At 34.0% G+C, this 21,514-nt stretch overlaps 2 protein-coding genes across 3 annotated transcripts; both read right to left on the bottom strand.

The window, feature by feature from the left end:
* LOC145807342 (uncharacterized) lies at positions 1–3,090 on the bottom strand. Its single transcript, XM_082905331.1, has 7 exons — positions 2,422–3,090; positions 1,983–2,169; positions 1,816–1,892; positions 1,670–1,709; positions 1,125–1,179; positions 928–997; positions 1–538 (listed from the first exon to the last, which is right to left on the bottom strand). Exons 1-7 carry the CDS (start codon positions 3,025–3,027, stop codon positions 359–361), a joined length of 1,215 nt encoding a protein of 404 aa, XP_082761457.1. The 5' UTR covers positions 3,028–3,090; the 3' UTR covers positions 1–358.
* Positions 3,091–15,356: 12,266 nt separating this feature from the next.
* LOC145807839 (pentatricopeptide repeat-containing protein At2g27610-like) lies at positions 15,357–17,978 on the bottom strand. Of its 2 annotated transcripts, none has more exons than XM_082906799.1 (2): positions 17,771–17,978; positions 15,357–17,672 (listed from the first exon to the last, which is right to left on the bottom strand). In XM_082906799.1, the coding sequence occupies exons 1-2, from the start codon at positions 17,849–17,851 to the stop codon at positions 15,633–15,635; spliced, it is 2,121 nt and encodes a 706-aa protein (XP_082762925.1). In that variant the 5' UTR covers positions 17,852–17,978; the 3' UTR covers positions 15,357–15,632. The 2 variants fall into 2 exon arrangements, 1 of the variants encoding a protein (XP_082762925.1); XR_014351267.1 differs by having other exon boundaries at positions 17,530–17,683; positions 17,771–17,972.
* Between the last annotated feature and the right edge of the window lie 3,536 nt (positions 17,979–21,514).

Genomic DNA, 21,514 nt, shown 5'->3' with positions numbered 1-21,514 from the left:
TTTTGTTCCTTTGTTATGTCTAGTGTGAGATTATCAGGCAAATAAAAAGGGTGTGTGTGATAAAGTTTTGGGTTCAACCAATTGTGCAGTATTGGTGAATCATACGACTTAGTCGGGCTGTTGTATCTTGGGGGGACAAGTCAAGGTTTTTTCTGCTGCACGGGTGTAAGACTTTGCCTAACCGCAGAGGACTTGAATCTCCTTAAAGAAAGCGAGTTTCCCGTGCCTCAGCCGTTATAGTAGTCATTGTAACTTTTATTACTCGTATTTTCTGGTGTGTTATTTGTAATTATCACCAACAGTATGGAATATGGATGTGGAAAAGGCAACATAAAAATGTGGTTGTAGCATTTGGAAACTAACTTATTTTGGATGGGAAGTGGGTATTTCCAGAACCATAAGCAATTGGCTCATCAGGGGAAGTGTTATTTGAATTATGCCTCTCAAAGAGGCTGCTGCTTGTTTTCTGTTGCTGGTCAAACGTCATCTTCAGCTGCTTCCCTTGTTTTTCAATCCTCAGCTGCAAATTTCTCTGGATCTATTCGAAAAAACATTTAAAAAAAAAAAGAAAAAAAAAAAGAAATCTGATGATGATGATGATGATGATGATGATGATGAAAAGAACGTATAAGACAAGATTAGCTTGTTTGCTTGCATTTTCATTTTCATTTTTGTTTTTGTTGTTTATGTTTCGGTAGCAAAAATAATGAAAAGTTTGAAAACACCCACTATTTTCATATGGTTTTCACTTTCCTGTGAAAATAGTCTCCAAAAATTTTAAAATAACTATTAGTGTTTCCTAAAAAGTGAGTTTTTTTAAGAAAAGTTTCCCAAAAACGGTTTCCAGAAATAGTTCTAAAAAATCAAATTACAAAACAAAAAACAGAAAAGTCCACCAAAAAAAGTAAGAATAAAGAGATACTATACCTCTAACTGCTCGTGAAGCCTTCTCTGGACATCTAGTTGTAGTTGTAATGCCTCCCTGATTTGCAAGCAACTGCCAGACAAATTAAAATTTGTTGTCAGATACGAAGTGGCTGTTTCATGCAGAAAGTTGGAAGAAAAAGTGATTATTAATAAACTAGCACTCAAAATTATATTCAAGTGATTCTTTGAAAATTTACGCTTTAATATCAATCTGTGCTGCATCATTCATGTTATTCTTCCTCTCAGATTTTCCTGCAGTTGACAAAGGAAGAAAGATTGAGATTAGAATTTATTCCTAGACTCGCCTGATTGATGTGTTTGATATATTTAAAGTAGATGAAATGCATAATTAATCGAACAAGTTGAGGAAAACTGCATGATAATTCACATCTAATTGCAAGTGTATATATATATCTGAGGAGTTTCTTCTCATCAGAACAATACATGACATGATCTAATTTTGTGGAATGCTCTATTGCCTTGTTTGGCATAGTTATTGATGCCGCTTATGAATTTTTTATTTTTTATTTCAAATTTGGGGCAAAATAACGTTAAAAAACTAATTATCGTTGAGCTGGGAAGGAATTGTTTTTTAGATTCTACTTATAAATTGAGTTTCAAGTTCGAATAAATTGTAACAAACAGGCCCTATATATGTTCTTAAGATCAGATTTTAGTACACTATCGCAAATGATCAAAATCAATTCAATGATCAATTAGTGTTATTCAGGATTAGATTTACCTTCTGCAGAATCTGGCATGTACTTTGCAATTCGATATTTCTACAAAGCAAACGGAAAAAGAAAGGCAAACAATCGCGTTAGATCTCTAACATCAAGATACCAAACAGGTCTTAAACAACAAAGTTCTTTAAAATGTTATTAGCACCTGCAAATGGCTTTTCACATGAAAGATGGTCAACCCCTCTGAGTCCATTAGCTTCAGTATCGCCTTCGGTGTTGCCTCTAAAATTTTGATTGAAAAAAAGGGTTAATGATCAATTAATAATAGCTGTTTCAATACCTGCACAAAAGGGTCATGTCAAAGCTACTTACTTTCTGCTCCACCGAGGCGATTTACACACTCGACAAAGCGGTCATGAAGATCTTGAGTCCATCGAATTCGTGTTTTACTTGAAATGGCTGATCCAGAGTTACCAGAAGTAACTGAAACACCTCCACCAGGTCTAGCTGCAGACTGCCTCAAATGTTCATGCTGAGAATTATACAAGTTGTGACAAACCTGTCATGTATACATACATATAACCAGGATGAGATGAATCCCTGTTTTTTGGATCATGGGCTGTGGAGGTAACGGAAAAGAAAAGAGAAAACATAAGAAAATGAAGTAAAAAAGATGCCAAATTAATTTCCGAGCATCCAAAGATAGCTAGCAATAAAAATAAATAAAAATAAATAAACACCATACATGAATCAATGCATAGAACGTCAAGTTATAAAAAAAAGACTTACACTAAGATCCCGATTTCTTTCAAAAAGGAATTGAAGGCTGCCTCATATCTGAATTATCAAAATCACTAAGCAACTTTCTTTTCAGCATAAAAATGTGTTCTCTTTCTGAGAAATTGTTGCATGGAGTTTTACAGGATCTTTCATCAGAACTGTAGTTTTTATTGCTACCAAAGGGGGATTTCGCATCAGATTGCAGGGCATGTTTGGACTGCAAATTGGGGTCATCTTGCTCTGGTGTATCGAAATAAAAACTATCCCCTGCAGATAGATATGATGGAGTTTGCAGATCATAATTCTCGGGTTGTTGGGAGGGGACAATGGGATTTCCAGATTGATACCCATATTGTGGAAAGCCCATGTAACGCTCGGTTGCATAAAAAGCAGAAGATGGTGAACCGATACGACTCATGATGGTACTTGATGAATTAGCATGCCCACCACAACCAAAGTTGTGTTGCTGTGATCCTCCTCCCTCCATCGCTGATGATGAATCAATGCAAATCCCCATCTGACAACGACCAGGAAATTGGGAAGATTGGTTGGCGTGTTCTAAACTGCTACAATCATAGACCAAGCCATGGTTTTGTTGAACTCTTTCTTGGAAACCAGTCTGTTGGGTGTTGTTCATTTACAGTGAAAGAGTAACAAGAAAAAAGGTGAGTTGTGCTCAACTCTCTTCTTGACTGAAAACAAACAGAACTGTATCAAAATTCATGCTTCTCCTCAATGCAAGTCATTGAAAGTATTATGATCCGATCAAAAATGGGTGAGGAATCAAATAAAGAGGAAGATGCAGATTAGATGGATGAAAGAACATTGATCTTGAATTCAATAATCTTTCATAAAATTCTTCCTCATCTGCTACAAGACTCAATATACATATATATATATATATATATCACTATAAATTGATATAAATATTGTCAACAACAATACTAAGCAAGCCTTTTTAGCTAACTATTTGGATAGGTATGAACAATGATATATTTGACAAAACCAAGGCCCCAAACACTTAGATAAAAACAAATCTCTCCAAGGTAAACTATTATTCTAACTAACAAACTTTTGCCTTTACATATCAAATTTATGACACCTATATCATTCCCCCAACGGCCCTTTAACAACCTCCCCAAAATAAATAAATAAATAAATAAGTGATAAGAATTCAATAACAAAGGGAGAATATCATATAAATGGAAAACTATGCAAAAATTGCGTAGTTTTCACTTGCACAAGGCACATTTCTCACTTTACACTATTGATTATTATTATTATTGTTTCTTCATTTATCTCATATTCGCCTTTTAAATTATGATTCGTAAAGTATTAAGTAATAATTCAGATAACAGAATACAGTTATGGCATATGTAGCTTAATAATGTAATGTGGGATGCTAGCATATATTCACACCACCAACACATCTGAAATTATTCCTATTATTATCTATACCATTGAAAATCACTTTAGCAACTGAAAAATAAATATAAGTAAAAATTATTAAAGTGTCTTACTCTCTAAGTTATCCTTCCTTCATGCAAGTTGCATCTACAAAAGTAGGGTATATGAAAGAAATTGCAAGAAAAAAGCTAATAAAGGAATAATTGTGACAACAAAGTAGATTTAAAAACCGTAAGATTCCAAAAACGTGGTCCAAAAGAGAAAAAGAAAACAAGAAGACCTCTTATTTTGAAACAGGAGGCATTAAAAAAAATAAATAAATAAAAATTCTCTGAATATTAGGAGAGGTTAAAATTACATTATATAATATATATATTCAATTTTACCACATAAGAAAATTAGAAATCAGAAGTTTAATATAGTCCCTATTATATAGATATTCCTGTTTGGCATGTCTCCATTTTTTGAGAAATACTTCAAAGTTGTTTGGCCAGTTGCTTCAGAAAAAAAATGTTTTAACAAACAACCAGCTTTTAACAAACACCCAAAAAAAAAAAATTTCCAAGATGAGAGAGTATCCTCCAGGCTCTACCAGTTTTGCTATTGATGTTGGGACAACACAAAACTATGCTAGTCATTGTTAATATTTTTTAGTTTTGTCTCTCACCATGATGGGTATTTATTGAGTGACACATGTCAAACAGTTATGACCTCTGAGGTACAAATGTTACCGAGTTTACAAGGTGCAGGCCGCTAAAAAGCTTAATTCCTTTGTAGATATCAGCATCTGATGGTGAAAAAGGAATAATCAGGTGCATTTTGCGGTCCATACTGGTCGAAAAGTGTAGTATATTTTTGTCTTCATCTTCAGAATCCTCCACCTTTCAACACCCATGTTCTAATCTACTATCTCGGAGACATCACAAATGAGTTGGACACAAGAAGTAATTTGAGCGCGACTCATATTTGATACATTAAGGGCATATTTAAATGAGCAAATTATAATATAGAATTAAAATTATTAAATTATAGGACTCACATTTTAGTATTTGATTTTAATGTCTATTATTTGAATTAGATTCCGACGAACATTTCATTCAATAAAGTTGACAATTTTTTAATCATACAATTAACACAAAGCAAACATATAATTAGAATTATATATTTTCATATCTATTGTAAAACAAATGTGAACAAGAGGGAGTTATTTATCCCATTAATTTAACTGGATAATTATTCCTGCACTAATCCTATGGATTATTAATCCCTTCATAATCTCACTAATCAAATAAGACCTAAAAATTCATTTGAGATTTTGATTTATTAGGTTGAAAGCTAAGTTTGAACATATTTTAATGATTGTTAATTTTGTGAGTTGAACTTAAATTTGGTCGATAATTTTATGTTCACTATAAAATTTCATTAAAATAATAATAATAATAAATAAAAAACTTGAATCTATTTTTGAGGTCAGCTTGAAACATAATAAACAAAACTCAAACTCATTTTTTAAACTTGTTCAAACTAGTCTTAAACAATTCATTGGAGGTATTTGGTGGGGCATTTTTAAGCCAAGTTATGGCTTCTGACTTTTAAAAAGTTATTTTGGACTGTTTGATTAAACTTATTTCAAATAGCTTCTGATTTTAACAACTTATTTTAAGTCAAAAAAGCTGATTCTGAGAAGCTGCTCACCCCTTGCTTCTGATTATCAGTTTCTGTTGTGAACATGTTAATTCACGATTATATTCTTAGATTTTTTTATTTTTTATTTTTTTTAAAATAGAAAAAGACACAAATGGACTATAAAATATTATTATTTTTTTTTATGAGAAATGTAGACAAATAGTGAATAATAAAAAATAAAAATTAATTGAAACAGTTACTTCACAGCTTATTTAACAAACACTACTCAGCAACTTAAATCTATAATCCAACAGCTATACCAAACAGATTAACAACTTCTGATTAAGGTCATAATCTATAATCTATTAAGCTATAATCTATAATCTGTTTTAACAGCTATTTGACTCAATTCGACTTATTTATAGTCCTACTCAAACACCCATGGTGCATTATTTGATCCAATTTTTGAGTTTAGAGTTAGAAGAAGACATCAATTGTAGAGGAACAAGACCTCGATTCCAGAGATCTTAATCAATGCATGAAAATTCGAAGGTTAAAAAGGAAACAAACCTTTTGTTTAGGAATGGAAGGAGAAGTTTATGCCATTGCCCCCTTTTTTTTTTTTTAGGAGGCAATGGACAAATTCTTTGTGCCTAGCAATTTTGAGTTATAAGCTAAGATAGATTCAACTCTTCACATGTCAAAAGATTGATATCTAAAAAGGAAAATTTTATTCCAGTGGAAAGCTGTGATTACTACAGACACCTTATTATAGAAAGATTTCTCTGATGCTAAAACAAATGTTAGTTTGATAGTTTAGTGTAACAATTGACTCATCCATTAGGATATATGTATATATATATATATTAACGAATGACTCGTATCTAAAGGCACTTCTAATCCAAATTTATTTAGTTTACTAAATATATTTTGAAATTTTTATCAAATATAGCGGTTTTATCAAATTTAGTTTTTAACTTCTGACTAAATTAATTAATTGAAAATTTTAAAACTTAAATTGTATTGAATTAAAATATGAACAACACTATACACTACAATATATAAGAGCTTTAGAGATAAAATGTTTTCGTCTCTAAAAGTGAAAGTTTTGTTGCAAAAGATATTTAGGAACCAATTTCTATCATCGTGAGGATAGTCATTAAAAGGTCGTCCCGAAAAGCAAAAAATAAGGCTTTTAGCGACAATTTTTTTAAAATATCACTAATAAATAGACTTTTAGGGACAAAATAATTTAGTCTCAAAATGGTTTATTTTTTGAGACAAAAAATTTGGTCCCAAATAGATAATAATTTATCACTAATGTCCAATTTTCGTTGCTAAAAATATAATAACGATATTTTTCACAACAAAAATATTTGGTCCCTAAAAAATAATTTTGTCCCTAAATTTTAGTCGTCAAGACCTTAATTTTTTATAGTGACAATATTAAATGAGAGCATAAGGTTCACTTTATATAAGTGAAAAACTCACTCAATCATTATTTTCCCGATGTGGCATTGTGTAAATTAGAAGCTAATAATTATTTAAGTTAGAAGTTAATTAGTAATTAAAACTAACCAATATATTTTGATAAAATCGCTGTTAAACCCACGGATCAATCAAATAAAAAATGATTTAGCCTAATCGGTTAAGTCAAAAGATCAACCAACTTATACAAAAATTAACTAATAATTAAAATTTTAAATAAAATTTAAACTGTCTTGAATTGAAGCACATACAACATTACAATATTAAGTAGAAGTATAAGATTCACTTTATATTAGTGAGATAACTCACTTTTTCTTTCTTTTTTCGATGTGGGTTTGTGTTAAATAAAAGTTAACAATTGTCTGGACTGGAAGTTTATTGTAAATCAAGCAATCTGAGTTGTTAAATATTTAATTAGGTCAATTCACACCGTTCTAACCAATTATATCTCTTAGATATTTTTTAAAACCATCCCTTTTTATTTATTACATATAGATACCTATGAAATAAGAAAATTTAATATCTATCTGCATCCATTTGCTCTATTTGTAACTAATCTTTCTTTATTTGGTAATAATTTTTATCTATTAAATGCAATTATTCTTTTTAGTTGTTTGTAATGAAGAATTATAAAATTGTCATGTTTCCTATTGATATTATCCAAACACATGCAGTCTGTATTAAATTCACTATCCTCTAATTTCTATCCATCATTAGTTTTAATGTCACTGTTAGCTATAGAACACGCAAACATAATGTAAAGTGATACTTGAATTGATTTATTAAATCCGATTAGGACATACCATCAGTCGAATTCAGATATATGTTTAAATTTTGTATTAATTTTATTATATAGATTATTTTTTCTTTTTGTTAGCATTGGTATGACTCAACAACACTTTACTTTCTTATGAATATTTTAAAATTTAATTTTATTAGAAGTGTCTTTAGGTACAGGTCATTTGTTAGTATTTTGATAAAACAGCTAAAAATTGCAATTAAATCAGTGAATTAGTCAAATTGGAATCGTTTAAGTCCACCAGCCAGGTTTGAAGACTAACCAACTCACACAAAAATTAATTAATTGAAACTTTTAAAACTTAAATTGTATTGAATTGAAGTATAAACAGTACTATAACATTAAATAAAATCATAAGATTCACTTTATACAAGTGAAACAATCCACTCAATCATTCTTTTCCCGATGTAAGATCGTGTAAATTAAAAGCTAATAATTGTTTAAGTTAGAAGTTTATTTTAAATCAAACAAATCTAAAAAATATATTTTGATAAAATTGCTAAAATCGTAGTTAAACTAACAGATCAATCAAATCGAAAACGGTTCAACCTAATTAGTTAGGTCAAAAAACTAACTTACACAAAAATTAATTATTAACAATTAAAATTTTAAACATTATTTTAAAATTTAAATTGTATTGAAGTGAAACATGCACAACACTATAATATTAAAAGAAAGCATAAGGTTTACTTTATATAAGTGGAACACCTAACCCCTTTTTTTTTTTCGATGTAAGATTGTGTAAAATAAAAGTTAAAAATTGTTTGAATGGGAAGTTTATTTCAAATCAAGCAATCTGAGCAGTTCAATCTTATTAGGTTAATTCACATTGTTCTAACCAATTGTATCTCTTAGATATTTTTAAAAATCATCCCAATTTATTATATAGATATATATATATATATATATTTTTGGAAGGCCAAAGCAAACTCACTCTTGTGGGTTTATAATTAGGGATGACTACAAGTATACAAACTGAGCTAGCTCTTTACTTGGTGTTACAATATTTAAGAAAGAGAGAGAGGGGTCTGTATTATATTGAATGTTGTGTTGAATAATTATATAATAATGTATAGAAGACTCCTTTATATAGGAGGAGAGAAACTTAAATATGATAATCCTAAATATGGTAATGAATATAATATGATATGTATGATAGACAGAATATATAGTTACTATATTTAACACCCCCTATAAACTCAAGTTATACTAACTTGAGTTTGGATAGAGAAACTAAAACATGAAATAAAACTAAAAAATAAAATAAAAGGAAAATAGATTGCAAAGTTCGAATGGGGGCGCAATGATACTTGAGAGAGATCAGAGGCCGGAGCTAATACTGGGAGAAAGTTTATGGTCATGTCAGACCGTTGAGGAACTGGTCAAAACTAATGCCAGGACAGTTTATGGTCATGCTGGAACGTTGTAGAAACTGGCTGGAACTAATGCCGGGACAGTTTAAGGTCGTGTCGAATAATTATAGAAACTGACCGGAATTAATGTCGGGACAGCTTACGGGGGGTCATGCCGGACCGTTATAGGAACTTATCAGAATCAACGTTGGAAAAGTTTACGAGGTCATGCTAGACCGTTGTTGGAACTTACCAGAATCAATGTCGGGAGAGTTTACGGGGTCATGCCGGACCTTTGTAAGAACTGCCTGAAATCAATGTCGGGACAGTTTAAGGGATCATATCGAACCGTTGTAGGAACTGACCGGAATCAATATTGGGACAGTTTACGGGGTCATACCAGACCATTGTAGAGACTGGATATTGAACCAGCAAGCATGATACACACATAACTTATGACGTGGTGCTGAACGATGATGGCAATAGATGACTGGGGTGACTTTTGTGGTGTGCCAAGGGACGGCTTGGGTTGTGTGCCAATGGGCGACTTGGATGGTGCGCCAGAGGGGGCGGCTTGGGTTATGTGTCAAAGGGGACGACTTATGTGGTATGCCAAGGGGCGACTTGGATGATGCGCCAGAGGGATAGTTTGGGTTGTACGCTAGAGGGAGCGACTTAGGTGGTTCACATGGTATATTAATATACTCACCATGATATAGGTATAATATCTCCCTTTAAACTCAAATAGGTTTGAAGATAGAAACCTATTTGAGGGTGAAACAGGGAGAAAGACAAAGTGGAGTAGAAACACACACACAAAAAACGGATTGTGAGTAAAAAAAATATGATAGAGATGTCTAAAGTAGGAATGAACCAGCGGACAAAGGAAGAGATCACCATGAAGTGATACTGATAGGAAAATATGACAACAGAAGGCGTTGAGGTCCGGCAGCCAGCCAAGGTAAGGCTGCTGCTCACCAGTGAAGCGAAATTACTAGTTATTTAACCTAACTCTGATACCATATTACAATATTTAAAAGAGAGAGAGAGAGAGAGAGAGAGAGAGAGAGAGAGAGAGAAATCTGTATTATATTGAATGTTGTGTTGAATAATTATGTAACAATGTATATGAAACTCCTTTATATAGGAGGAGAGAAACCTAAGTATGTCAATCTTAAATATGATAATGAATATAATATGGTATGTATGATAAGCAGAATATATAGTTACTATATTTAACACTTGGATTAAGTAGGTTGATTGAATATTCATGCTAGGATGAAATGAGATATGATGAATATCGTTTGTGATATAGGCAGACATAATATGTTTGTTTGGGTGTAAGATCTAGCAAGTTGAAAGTTAATAATAAAAAAAGTAAAAGTTCAATTTTTTTTAATAATCAATATTTTTTAATTTGTTTAAGATATTTCTACTTCATAAGCTATAACAAAATTGTACTAAATATTCTTGTATAATTTTTCAAAATAAAAAAGGGCAAGTAATAAATACATTCTTTGAGGTTTATTAAGCCTCCGTTTGGGAAGTAGGTTGGCTTTTTGACTTTTTAACTTTTTTGGCTATTTTAATCTGGAGCTAAAAAGCTTGATTTGGAAAGGGCTTTTTGACTTTTTTGACTTTTTGGCTTTTTGGTGATGTGTCTTCATGGTAAATTACCAAACTGCCCTTCACATAATTAATACATGTGAAGGAATTGGTTTTGCTCCTCCATGTCAGTTGATGGCGTGGACCACAATTGATTTGATTTTTTTTTTTTTTTTTTTGTTAGGTTTGTATTTGGCCTTTTTTTATGTTTTTTTTTTAATTTATGTTTTTTTTGTCATTTTTCTTTTTTTATACATTAATAGTTCTTGTTCTTTAATTTATGTTATTTTTCTTTTTTATTTTTATTTGTATACAATAACTTTTTTTATTTTTTAAAAATAAGTTTTCATGTGTTTTATTTATTTCTAAATTACGTCGCGAATGGTAATTTATGTTTTTATGTTTTTTTTTTAAATATTTTTGAATGAGACGTATTTTTCTCGTTATTTTTTTTTTAATTTACGTTTTTGTCATTCTTTAATCTGTACACGTTAATTTGTTTTTATATTTCAAAAATGGATTTTCATGTGTTTTATTTATTTGTAAATTACATGGCACATGGTAATTTCTGTTTTTTTTTTCTTTTTGGATGAGGCGTATTTTTGTCGTTCTTTTTTTTTTTTTGGAATTTACGTTTTTGTAATTTTTTAAATATTTTTGAATGAGGCTTTTTTTTTAAAAATAATTTATGTATTTTCAGTGTTTTTTTTTGCAAATGGTTTTTTCATGTGTTTTTTATTTTTATTTTTTTTTCATTTTCTGTGAAATGATAAAAAGTGAGGTTTTGTTTTATTGTCCTGTGTATTTTAAATAATTTAATTTTAATTTAATTTTAAATATTTATTTTAATTTTAATTTTAATTTTAATTCTATTTTAAATATTTAAATAATGTAAATAATCTAAAAAAATTAATAAGCAAAAATTTAAAATAAATATTCAAAAAATTTAAATCGTAAAAATTTAAATAATTTAAATATTCAAAAAATATTTTAACAAAAAAATTTAAATAATTTAAATATTCCAATAATTGAAATAATTTAAAATGTTAATATTTTAAATTTAAAAACAACTCTACACTCAAATCGTAACCAAACACATAAAATAAAACTCAATTAATAAATTATTTTTAAAACTCATAATCAAACACATAACTCGAAATTCCATACTACTTTCACAGCTCTACAATCAAATCATAACCAAATACATAACAAAAAAATTAAAATATTTAAAAATATTTTTATAAATAGAGTTTGAATTTCTTTTTAAAAAATATTTTAACAAAAAATAAAAAATATTTTTAATTTTTTTTTTCAACTTTCTTTGTTTTTTCCTGGGAAAATGTTTTTTTTGGATAAAGTCTTTTTTTTTTTTTTTTACTTTTCATGTGCTGAGGCGATGCCCCTACAAATCATGTGGGGTAGTTTCGTAAATTTAGTTGGGCATTGATTGTTGTCAAGCAGAACTCAAGTTTTTGTCTTCATTTGGCTAATTAAGCCTGTTTTGTCCTGTAGTGGCTAATTTAGCCTGAAACTTGCTTCCCAAACACACGCTAAAAATACAAATTCTCCCCCTCACGTTTACAAATTACATTTCACCCCTTCAAATTTTTAATCACATAACAAATGGCCCCGTTCGTTAATTAACCATTAAGTCAAACTAACAAAATGTGTAACACAAGCAACAAATTTTTTTAAAAAAAATTTAAAATACCTATATTAGTCATTATGAAGTTACATACTTTGTTTTCTTTTTTCATTTTCAATTTACAAATAGTTATTCTCCATTTCTTTTAACTAGTAATATCATTTTGCCCAACCATCACACTTTCCCACTCTCAATCAATATTGTTAAAACTACTCCACTTCACCTACTCCACTACACAACTCCACCTACTCCACCTACTCCTACTCTCCACCCACATCTCCTATATAAAGGAGACCAACCATGTACATAAAATCAATCAATCATAATACATACAATTTATTCTATCTATTTCTCTTTATACATTAAATTTTACATGGTATTAGAGCAAGGTTGAGAACCTAGTATTTTCGCTTCACCGGCGGGCGGCAGCCTCGCCTTGGCTGCCCGCCGGACCTCTCATCTCTCAACTGTTTCTGCATGACTTCCATCACAGTGAAGACACAAGCCTTGTTCAGATCAACCTTGCCAATTTCAATTATGTACTTCAGCCTCTTTGTGCTTTCATACACGCCGCAGATCTCTCAACAATGGCAACAACCCTCACTTCTTATCTCTCCTCCAAGCCCAAGACCCAAAATTGGATCTGACCAAGACCTCTTTCTTGGACCAGTCCTCCTTCAAGAGCTCACAACCACCTTAGCCATACAAGACTGTGTGTCATGGTTCATGGACACCAAAGCCCAGTTGGTCACAACACCACCGACTCTCTAAACATGGAGCCCTCACTATTAACATCATGAAAGAGAGTGCATTACAGGTGGGGGACCATTCGGACTGCGGCCTCTTGCGAATCCACAAGCACCACCGGCCTTGCAATCTCCGACTGATGATCATCACATCTAATGGAAACTGTTTTGATGCATTTATTATTTCCATTTTCTCGTCTTTTCAACATCAATTATTTTTATTTGTTTTCTCCAAACTACTTTTACACTCTTTTAAATACCCACATTTATTTTTCTTTCCCATCATTTCTTTTAAATTTTTCTTTCCACCACTCTCTTTTAATATTTCTCTTTAGCAACTGCATTACTGAATGATGGCTGATTTTATTCCACACAAAAAAAAAAAAAAAAAACCATTCACAACCAATTCGGTTTTCATTCCACAAACTTGTCATTTCTTCATACCGGGATCAACCCCGATCACATTTTTACACCACAACCAAACAAAAAAAAAAAAAAACTCATTTTATTCATGTCGGGGCTCACCTCGATCCACATTTTACACCACAACCACAAAAAAAAAAAAAAAAAAAAAACAAAAAAAACAAAACAAAACAAAACAAAACAAAACCAACACCAACAACAACAAAGACCACCATCACAACAACAAAAGATTCGTTTTCTTTTCTGCAGACGGCCACCCACCGACCTCACTTCTTCGCCTCTTCCGCCGGTCTTTTCTTCTTGCCTCCGTCCTGGGCGGCCCTTGACGGTGTTGCCTCCGTGTTTCCCACGCCACCGAGCACGTTCACTCCCCCCTGCTCCTCCACTGCAGCATATGGCGGACCTCCAAATCGGAACATCACGGTGGCCTTCCGCTTCAGCTCCTTGTTTTCCGCTTTTAGCACACATATCTCTGCTCGCGCATCCTTATACATGCGCTGGAGCAGAGCCAGTTGGGCGTTTAACTGCTGCACCTCATTTGTCCTACTCTGCAGCCGGTGCGACAAGTTTGTGACTGCAGTCATCGTCTCCACACATGACTTCAATGTATATTGATTGGCCTCAATATCTGATTGCGCTGCCATTATTTGCTCCACAGACCGCATAGAAAAGGTCAACGGAGCAAACCCAGGGGCGCTTGGTTGAGGTTCAAGGGCAACCGCACCAGTTATCTCTCTTGTGGACTCGTTGAGGTCTGGAAAGAGAGTGAGCAGACCACGGGAAGAAGAGGCCATGTTTTGGGTTGCTAAGTGTTTCAGAGAAGCCACGATTTCAGAATGGTAATGTCAGAAAGGGTTGGTTACAGAGTGTTTCATAATGCAAATGTTCAGATGTTTCAGACTCGTTTGGTTTGCACAGCCTCCGCATCGGTTTATAAAGACACTGACGAAGAGGACGACACGCGCTCTGTCGATCACGTGCATCGCCGCGTGTCTGGCGCGACTTTTGAGCTCTCTCTGCTCGATGATTTCTGTCGGGCACGGCTTTTGATGCAGTGGGCGCGCCTTTTGAGGACGCGACTTTTGAGGGCTCGATATATATATCCATGTATATCTTTTGGGCAGCCTATATACACACTCATACAGTGTCTTCTACACCGGTCCGACATGACCTCATAAACTGTCCCGACATTGATTCCGGTTAGCTCCTACAACGGTCTGACACAACCATACAGTGTCTTCACCAACGGTCTGACACGACCATACAGCGTCTCCTATCCTCTTTTCTTTTATGTATTAGTCTATTTTCTTATTTTGTTCCTCTTTCCAAACTCAAGTTGATTTGTGTCTCTCCTCCTTGAGTTTGCGGGGGGCTGTTAAAACTACTCCACTTCACATACTCCACTACACAACTCCACCTACTCTACCTACTCCACTACACCTACTCTCCACCCATATCTCCTATATAAAGGAGACCAACCATGTACATAAAATCAATCAATCATAATACATACAATTTATTCTCTCTCTATTTCTCTTTATACATTAAATTTTACAAATATTAATGTCATTATTGTCCACAAGCATTTGGTGTTACCACCGAAGAGGGTTAAAAAATATTGTGGCAGTGTAGCACAAGCATTCCTGTGGGTTCCCTACTTTTGGGGCATTTAGCTGCTCTCAATTATGATAGAGAAAGAGGTAGCAATTATGGAGAATGCACAGGGTTCAACTGCCATAAGAAGACTTTCATCATCTGGGGAATTATTTGCTCCATAGGAACAATTCTAAGCTCTGTTCTACATCTTCGAACACAAAAGTTTTACACCAATTGAGATTGTAGCATGTAAAGAAAATAGTTTTGCCCTTTAGTTTAGTTGCAATACATCAAGCGTTGAGAAATGCCAGAATGCTAGCTGTCATGAAACAGAGAAATATCTATCTTCTCGAGAGCTTATAGAAATTGTAACCCTAGATCTTGCGATATGTATCACATATCTGGTACATAACCCATGTCCTTAATCGTCTTCCTCAATTCTTCTAACATGAGATATATTTGGTCTTTTTGTGGATGTTGTTGGTCTCCTGCATAAAACTTATGGACTTTACTGTTCACAGATATCCAACTGCACCCAGGTTCCTTCTTCACACCTCACTCTTTCATTAGTTTTCTCATACTAATTCCATCCCTAAAACTTCCCACCTCCATGTATGTGTTGGATAAAAGAACATACGTAGCTGAATAATCTTGTCGAATGGAAAGGATCTTCTTGGCAGCAATCTCTCCCAGCTCAACATTGTTGTGAACCCTGCACACTCCTAACAGTGTCTGCCAAATCATATCATTTGGTTCAATTGGCATTTTTTGTATAAATTCCAAGGCCTCATTTAGGTAGCCTGCACGACCTAAGAGGTCAACAATACAAGCATAATGCTCCATCTCGGGAACCACACCATACGTTTCCTCCATCAATCGGAAATAGTAAAGGCCTTCTTCTACCAAACCACCATGGCTACACGCAAACAGAACACACAACAATGAAACAACATTAGGTTTAATACCAAACTGTTCCATCCCTTTGAAAAGATGAAGGGCACGACCCACATAACCATGTTGGGCATAACCTGATGTAATAGCAGTCCAAGAAACCATATCAGGGTTAGAAATGCTACTGAATACATTCTCTGCCTCTGTTATGTTGCCACACTTAGCATACATATCAATCAATGCACTTTCTACACACTTGTCAGTGTCCAAACCAGCCTTGAACAGAAGGCCATGGACTTGCCGACCAAATGCAAGAAAACTAAGGGCAGCACAAGCGACAAACACACTAGAAAAGGTAAACTGATTGGGTGTAATGCCTTCTTTCTTCATCCTAGAGAAGACGGCCAAAGCTTCCTCCCATTCTAAACAATGAGAGTAAGCAGTCAATATGTTGGTCCAAGACACTACATCTCTCTCTTCCATTCTGTCAAAAACCTTCCTTACACCTTCAAGGGACTCACATTTGGCATATGCATCTGTAATTGCATTGTTAATACTTAAGATCATCAAATCATTCCCTGACTTCAAAATCTTCCCATGAACTTCCCTCCCAAACTTTAAACATTTTAAATCTTCAATTGTATTAAACACGCTACAATAAGTGTAAACATCAGATTTTACATTGTTTTCACACATTTTAACATACAATTCCAAAGCTTCTTGACTACACCCACATCGTGAATAGCCTGAAATCATTTCATTCCATGGCATGTTCACTTCGCAATTGGTAAAGTTCATATCGAAAACAGATGTTGCATCAGATAAAGCCCCACATTTTGAGTACATATCAATGAGGGCAGTTCCAACAAGAACATTAGACTCCATACCCAATTCGGAGACACACTTGTGAACTTCTTTGCCTTTATCAACGTCACCTAAATTCCCAACTGCCTTCAGAACAGCAATAAAGGAGTACATATTTGGAGTGAATCCTTCCCTCATCATTGCAAGAAAATAATCGAATGCTTCAACGTGATGACCATTTGATGTAAATCCTGATATTATTGCATTCCAAGAAACTTCATTATGTTCTGTTGTGGTGTTGAATAACCGACATGAATCCTCAACATTCCCCAATTTCATATACATGTTAAGGAGAGATGTAATAACAAAAACATGTTGTGCAAAGCCTCGTATAACAATATGGGCACGCACCATTCTACCCAAATCCACACAATCTAGACCAATGCATAATTGAAGAATAGCAGAGTAAGTAAATCCATCGGGCCATTTTCCACAATCCTGCATCTCACAAAAGTACTTCAACCCATCATTATATAACCCATTCTCAGTTGAACCCACAATCACAACAGTCCAAGAGAAAACGTTTCTCCGAGACATTTTATCGAACACTTCACGGGCAGCCCTAAAATCCGAGCATTTCGAATACGCGTAAGCTACATGATTGAGTAACACTAACAAGTCTTTATCCGAAAATGCAGATTTCAAAACGAAACCATGAACTATTTTTGTTTCTCTTACAGACCTTTTCCCTGCACATTGATGTAGGAGATCAACCAAAGCTTGGGTTTGAGTCTGTTGGCGAGTTTCATAACTAGCACTTGACTCTGAAATTTTGCTTCCAGAGACTCCATCGATGTTTTGGGTAGTTGGAACTGGTAAGGTCGCTGTAGAACATCTAGCCTGCCATTGATCTTTGATATTGTCATTAAATCGTCAGATAGCACAAACTAATTGGCTTTTGCGAGAGATAGAGAGACAGAGAGAGAGAGTAATCTTACTTTGTTAAATGAAGTTGGGTCTGGAAGTTGAAGTTGAGTAGGTTGATGAAATCCAAATTTGGCAGAGAAAATCGTTGCCATTGCCGATAGTCAGATTACTACAACATACCCATCAGCTTGTAAAGAAGATTTGAAGCGACAGTATTGTTGCAATTTTCATGGAAAACAAACATTGTTTTGTTTTGTTTGTGTTTGGTGTGCGGCTTGGGTTGCAAGTAAAAATCAAAGAAAATGCCCACTAAAAAACCATATCCCCTAGTTTATTAATTAATTTATTTATTTTAATTAATGGTTTAGGTTTTATTCACATATTTACTTAGGAGTGTTTGATATTTAATTCAGCGCTTAAATTAAAATTAAATGCATTAAGTAATAATTAATTAAATTTATTTAATAATTATAATTGATATAACTTAAAATTTTAAATACATCTTAAAATGTAGCTTAAAATTTAAAAAAAAATTAAGTCATATGACATTTACTTAATTCTAATTGAATTTATAAATACTAACTATTGTGCCACTGCCACCACTATTGTCACACTACCATCACTACCGCTACCACTACCGCCGCCGCCATCTCCATCACCATCACTATCACTATTACTGTTACCATCCCCACCTTGCCACGCCACCACTACTGTCACTGCCACCATCATACCACCACCACCACCATCACCATCACTATACCACCTCCTTCATTACTATTATAATTGTTTTCACCAGCACTATCATCATTTTACTACCATCAGTACCATGCCGCCGCCACCACCACCACCACCACCATCATCAACGCTACCAAAACCACCACCACTATCACCATTATAATATAAAAATTGAAATATATAATTTTAAAATAATAAATTTCAAACTTTCTCTTATACATATCAAACAGCTTATTTTTAGTTTAGCATTTAAATTTTTATCAAACAAATTTTTAACTTAAAAAATTAAGCATTTAGTTTTTAATACTTAATTTTCAACCTTCAGTTTTCAATTTTTAAACCATCTTAGAGTTGTTTTAGGTATGACTTATAAAGTGAGTCTTTTATTTATTACGAAAAGATATGTAAAAAAATAAAAGAGTTGATATGACTCAAATAAATTAATAAGCAGCTTAAGGTGTTGCCAAATGAGGCTTTGCTCAATATTTAGGCCTCGTTTGGCAAGAGGCTATTTTAGCCAATTAGCCAAAAAGTTACTAAATTAGCCAAAAAGCCAACAACCCATACCAAAAAGTCAAAGATTCTCTTTTCTCTCTACTTTTTGCACATCTTTTCGTAATTAGTCAAAAAGTCATCCCAAACATACAAGTTTTTTTTACCTACCTTTTTAGCCAAATAGCCAAAAAGTTACTAAATTAGCCTGTTCTCAAACGAGGCCTTAATGTCAAGTGAAAAAAATATTTAGTGAAGAGTATTTCTAGTATAAAAAAAATAAATAAAATAAAAAAGAGAAAAAATTGGTGATAAATCTAATTTAAAGAGGGTATAAGACATTAGTTTAGTGAATCTTTTTGTTGGTGAGAAATTCACACTTTGTGAAATAGTTGATAAGAAGTCTTACAATACATTTTGTTTCCAATTTTACCCCTTGACTTTTTTTTATCCATTTGACTTTTCGTTGACTATCTGTTCAAATTTTGTATCTATATGTTCAAATTTATATCTATCTGTTCGAATTTTTTGACTATCTGTTCAATTTTTCTCTTAAATTCTATATATCCATTCAATTTTTTTCCTAAATTCTATTTATATGTTCAATTTTATATTGTGGGGGCCGAATATCATGAGACGTAAAGAGGCCGAATAATTAGACCTGGAGAGTCAAAATTCATATGTCGCATTCGGCCCTGTCTTATACACAAATCCAGAGACACCCTATTCGGCCAAATAACCAGTTGAGTAAGGGGCCGAGTGAAGGGTGGCTTGCAACAAAAAGAGCCGAGTAAATAGTTATACGACGAATCGAAAGTGGGCCCCCTGAAGCCCAAGAAAGAAAAGATATAAATAAAAGAATATCATCCAGAAAGAGGGATGTGAGAATTATTGTGCTTAACTTAAAACACAAGTAACTAAGAGAGTATACATTGACTTAACCGTCGGAGTGCTAATTCCAGCACCCCCGACCGGAGTGTTTGTTTCTTTTCAGATCGTCAACTGAGGATCTCGAGCGTCCCAGTGGATCAAAAGAGTATTTCCAAACCACTTCCCCACATATATCTAAGTCCCTAAGTCCTCCGACTGAGAAAATTCTCTAAGTCCCTTACTGACCGAGCATATAGTTGGTATGTTAATTTGGCCCCAAATTCTGTCCGAAGTTGGGAGGAAATGGTTAACAAATTCCACTCTAAGTTCTTTCAAGTGGTGGAGAAGGTGACCACACTTACATTGTGTAAAGAAAAGCAGCGAGAAAGCGAAGACATCCTTGACTACGTCAAAAGGTTTCAGGACAAGGCTGTGGATTGCCATGAAGCAGTGAAGGAGAGTTATCTGGTTCAAATCTGTCTAGAGGGGGCATTAAGCAGGTACAAAATGTTTCTAGTTAATCACAAGCTACCCACATTCTCGGCACTAATAGAAGCATCCCAGAACATCAACATACCTCAGTCTCAGGAGATCGGGTTCAAGACTAGTTACAAAACTAGCGTTAAGTCATCCCGAGGACCTTCTGTTACTGCGGCTTCCGTGTCTTCTACCCAAAAGTCGCAGGGGGAGGAACTCAGAGGTCAGAAGAGGAAAAACTGCGAAGATGACACTCCTTTTCCATGTAGTGCCAAGGAGGTGAAGCCCTTAGTTAAAGAATGGGTGGCAAACGGGGAACTGAAGTTGCCTCATGTCGAAGAGCTTTTGCCGAAGAAGGACCGAGAGGGTCCTAATTATTGTGTTTTCCGCCGATCACTAGGACATCCTACAGAAAAGTGCCGGATGCTTAAGAAGATCTTTAGAAAGAAAGTCGAAGCACATGAGATAGAGTTCAGAGAACAGGAGCCCCAGGATATCTTAGAAGACATGGCTATGATGGTGCATGATGGCCACAACCCGAGCAGCTGGTGAAAGCTTTCCAAATGATCTTGCAACTCTAGAGGCAACTTTCAATATTCCGTAGAAGAAGTCTATCTATGACATTTACAATTTGTATTTACTGCATTGTCTAAGAATTTTCTATCTTTCTTTCTTATGTTATGAAGAAAGTTATTTCCTCTATATTATGTATCTCCATTAGAAGTTATTTTCTCTACATTGTATATCTTCATTGTGTTTGTTGCTTGAAACAGTTTTCAATTTTTATTGCCCCTCGAAGAAGAAAGAGGAATAGTATACTCGGTTACCAACTTGAAGAGACCTTTCTTAATGCAGTAGAAGTGTACTCCCACTCGGACCTCCAAAGAGCAGCCATTGCTTCCTTCAATGCAAGCTTCGAGGGTCTTTCTTGCTAAGGTAGAGTCTTGCACCCACTTGGACCTCCGAAGAACAGTCATTGCTTCCATCAATACAAGCTTTGAGGGTCTTTCTTGCTGAAGTAGAATGTGTGCTCCCACTTGGACTTCCGAAGAATAACCCTTACTTCTGTCAATGCAAGCTTCGAGGTTCTTTTCTTGTTGAAATAGAATGTGTGCTCTCACTTGGACTTTTGAAGAAGAGCTCTCAAGACTCGATTGCCTGCCAGAAGGGGTCTTTCTTGCCAAGGAAAAGAGTATGCTTCCACCAGGATTTTTGAGGGACAGCCCTTGCTTTCATTTGGA

This window comes from Camellia sinensis, chromosome 14 (genome assembly GCF_055761805.1).
Source record: "Camellia sinensis isolate YWXY chromosome 14, ASM5576180v1, whole genome shotgun sequence".
NCBI lineage: Eukaryota > Viridiplantae > Streptophyta > Magnoliopsida > Ericales > Theaceae > Camellia > Camellia sinensis.
The sequence above is the reverse complement of the archived record's forward strand: the minus strand, read 5'-3'. Positions and strand labels throughout refer to the sequence as shown.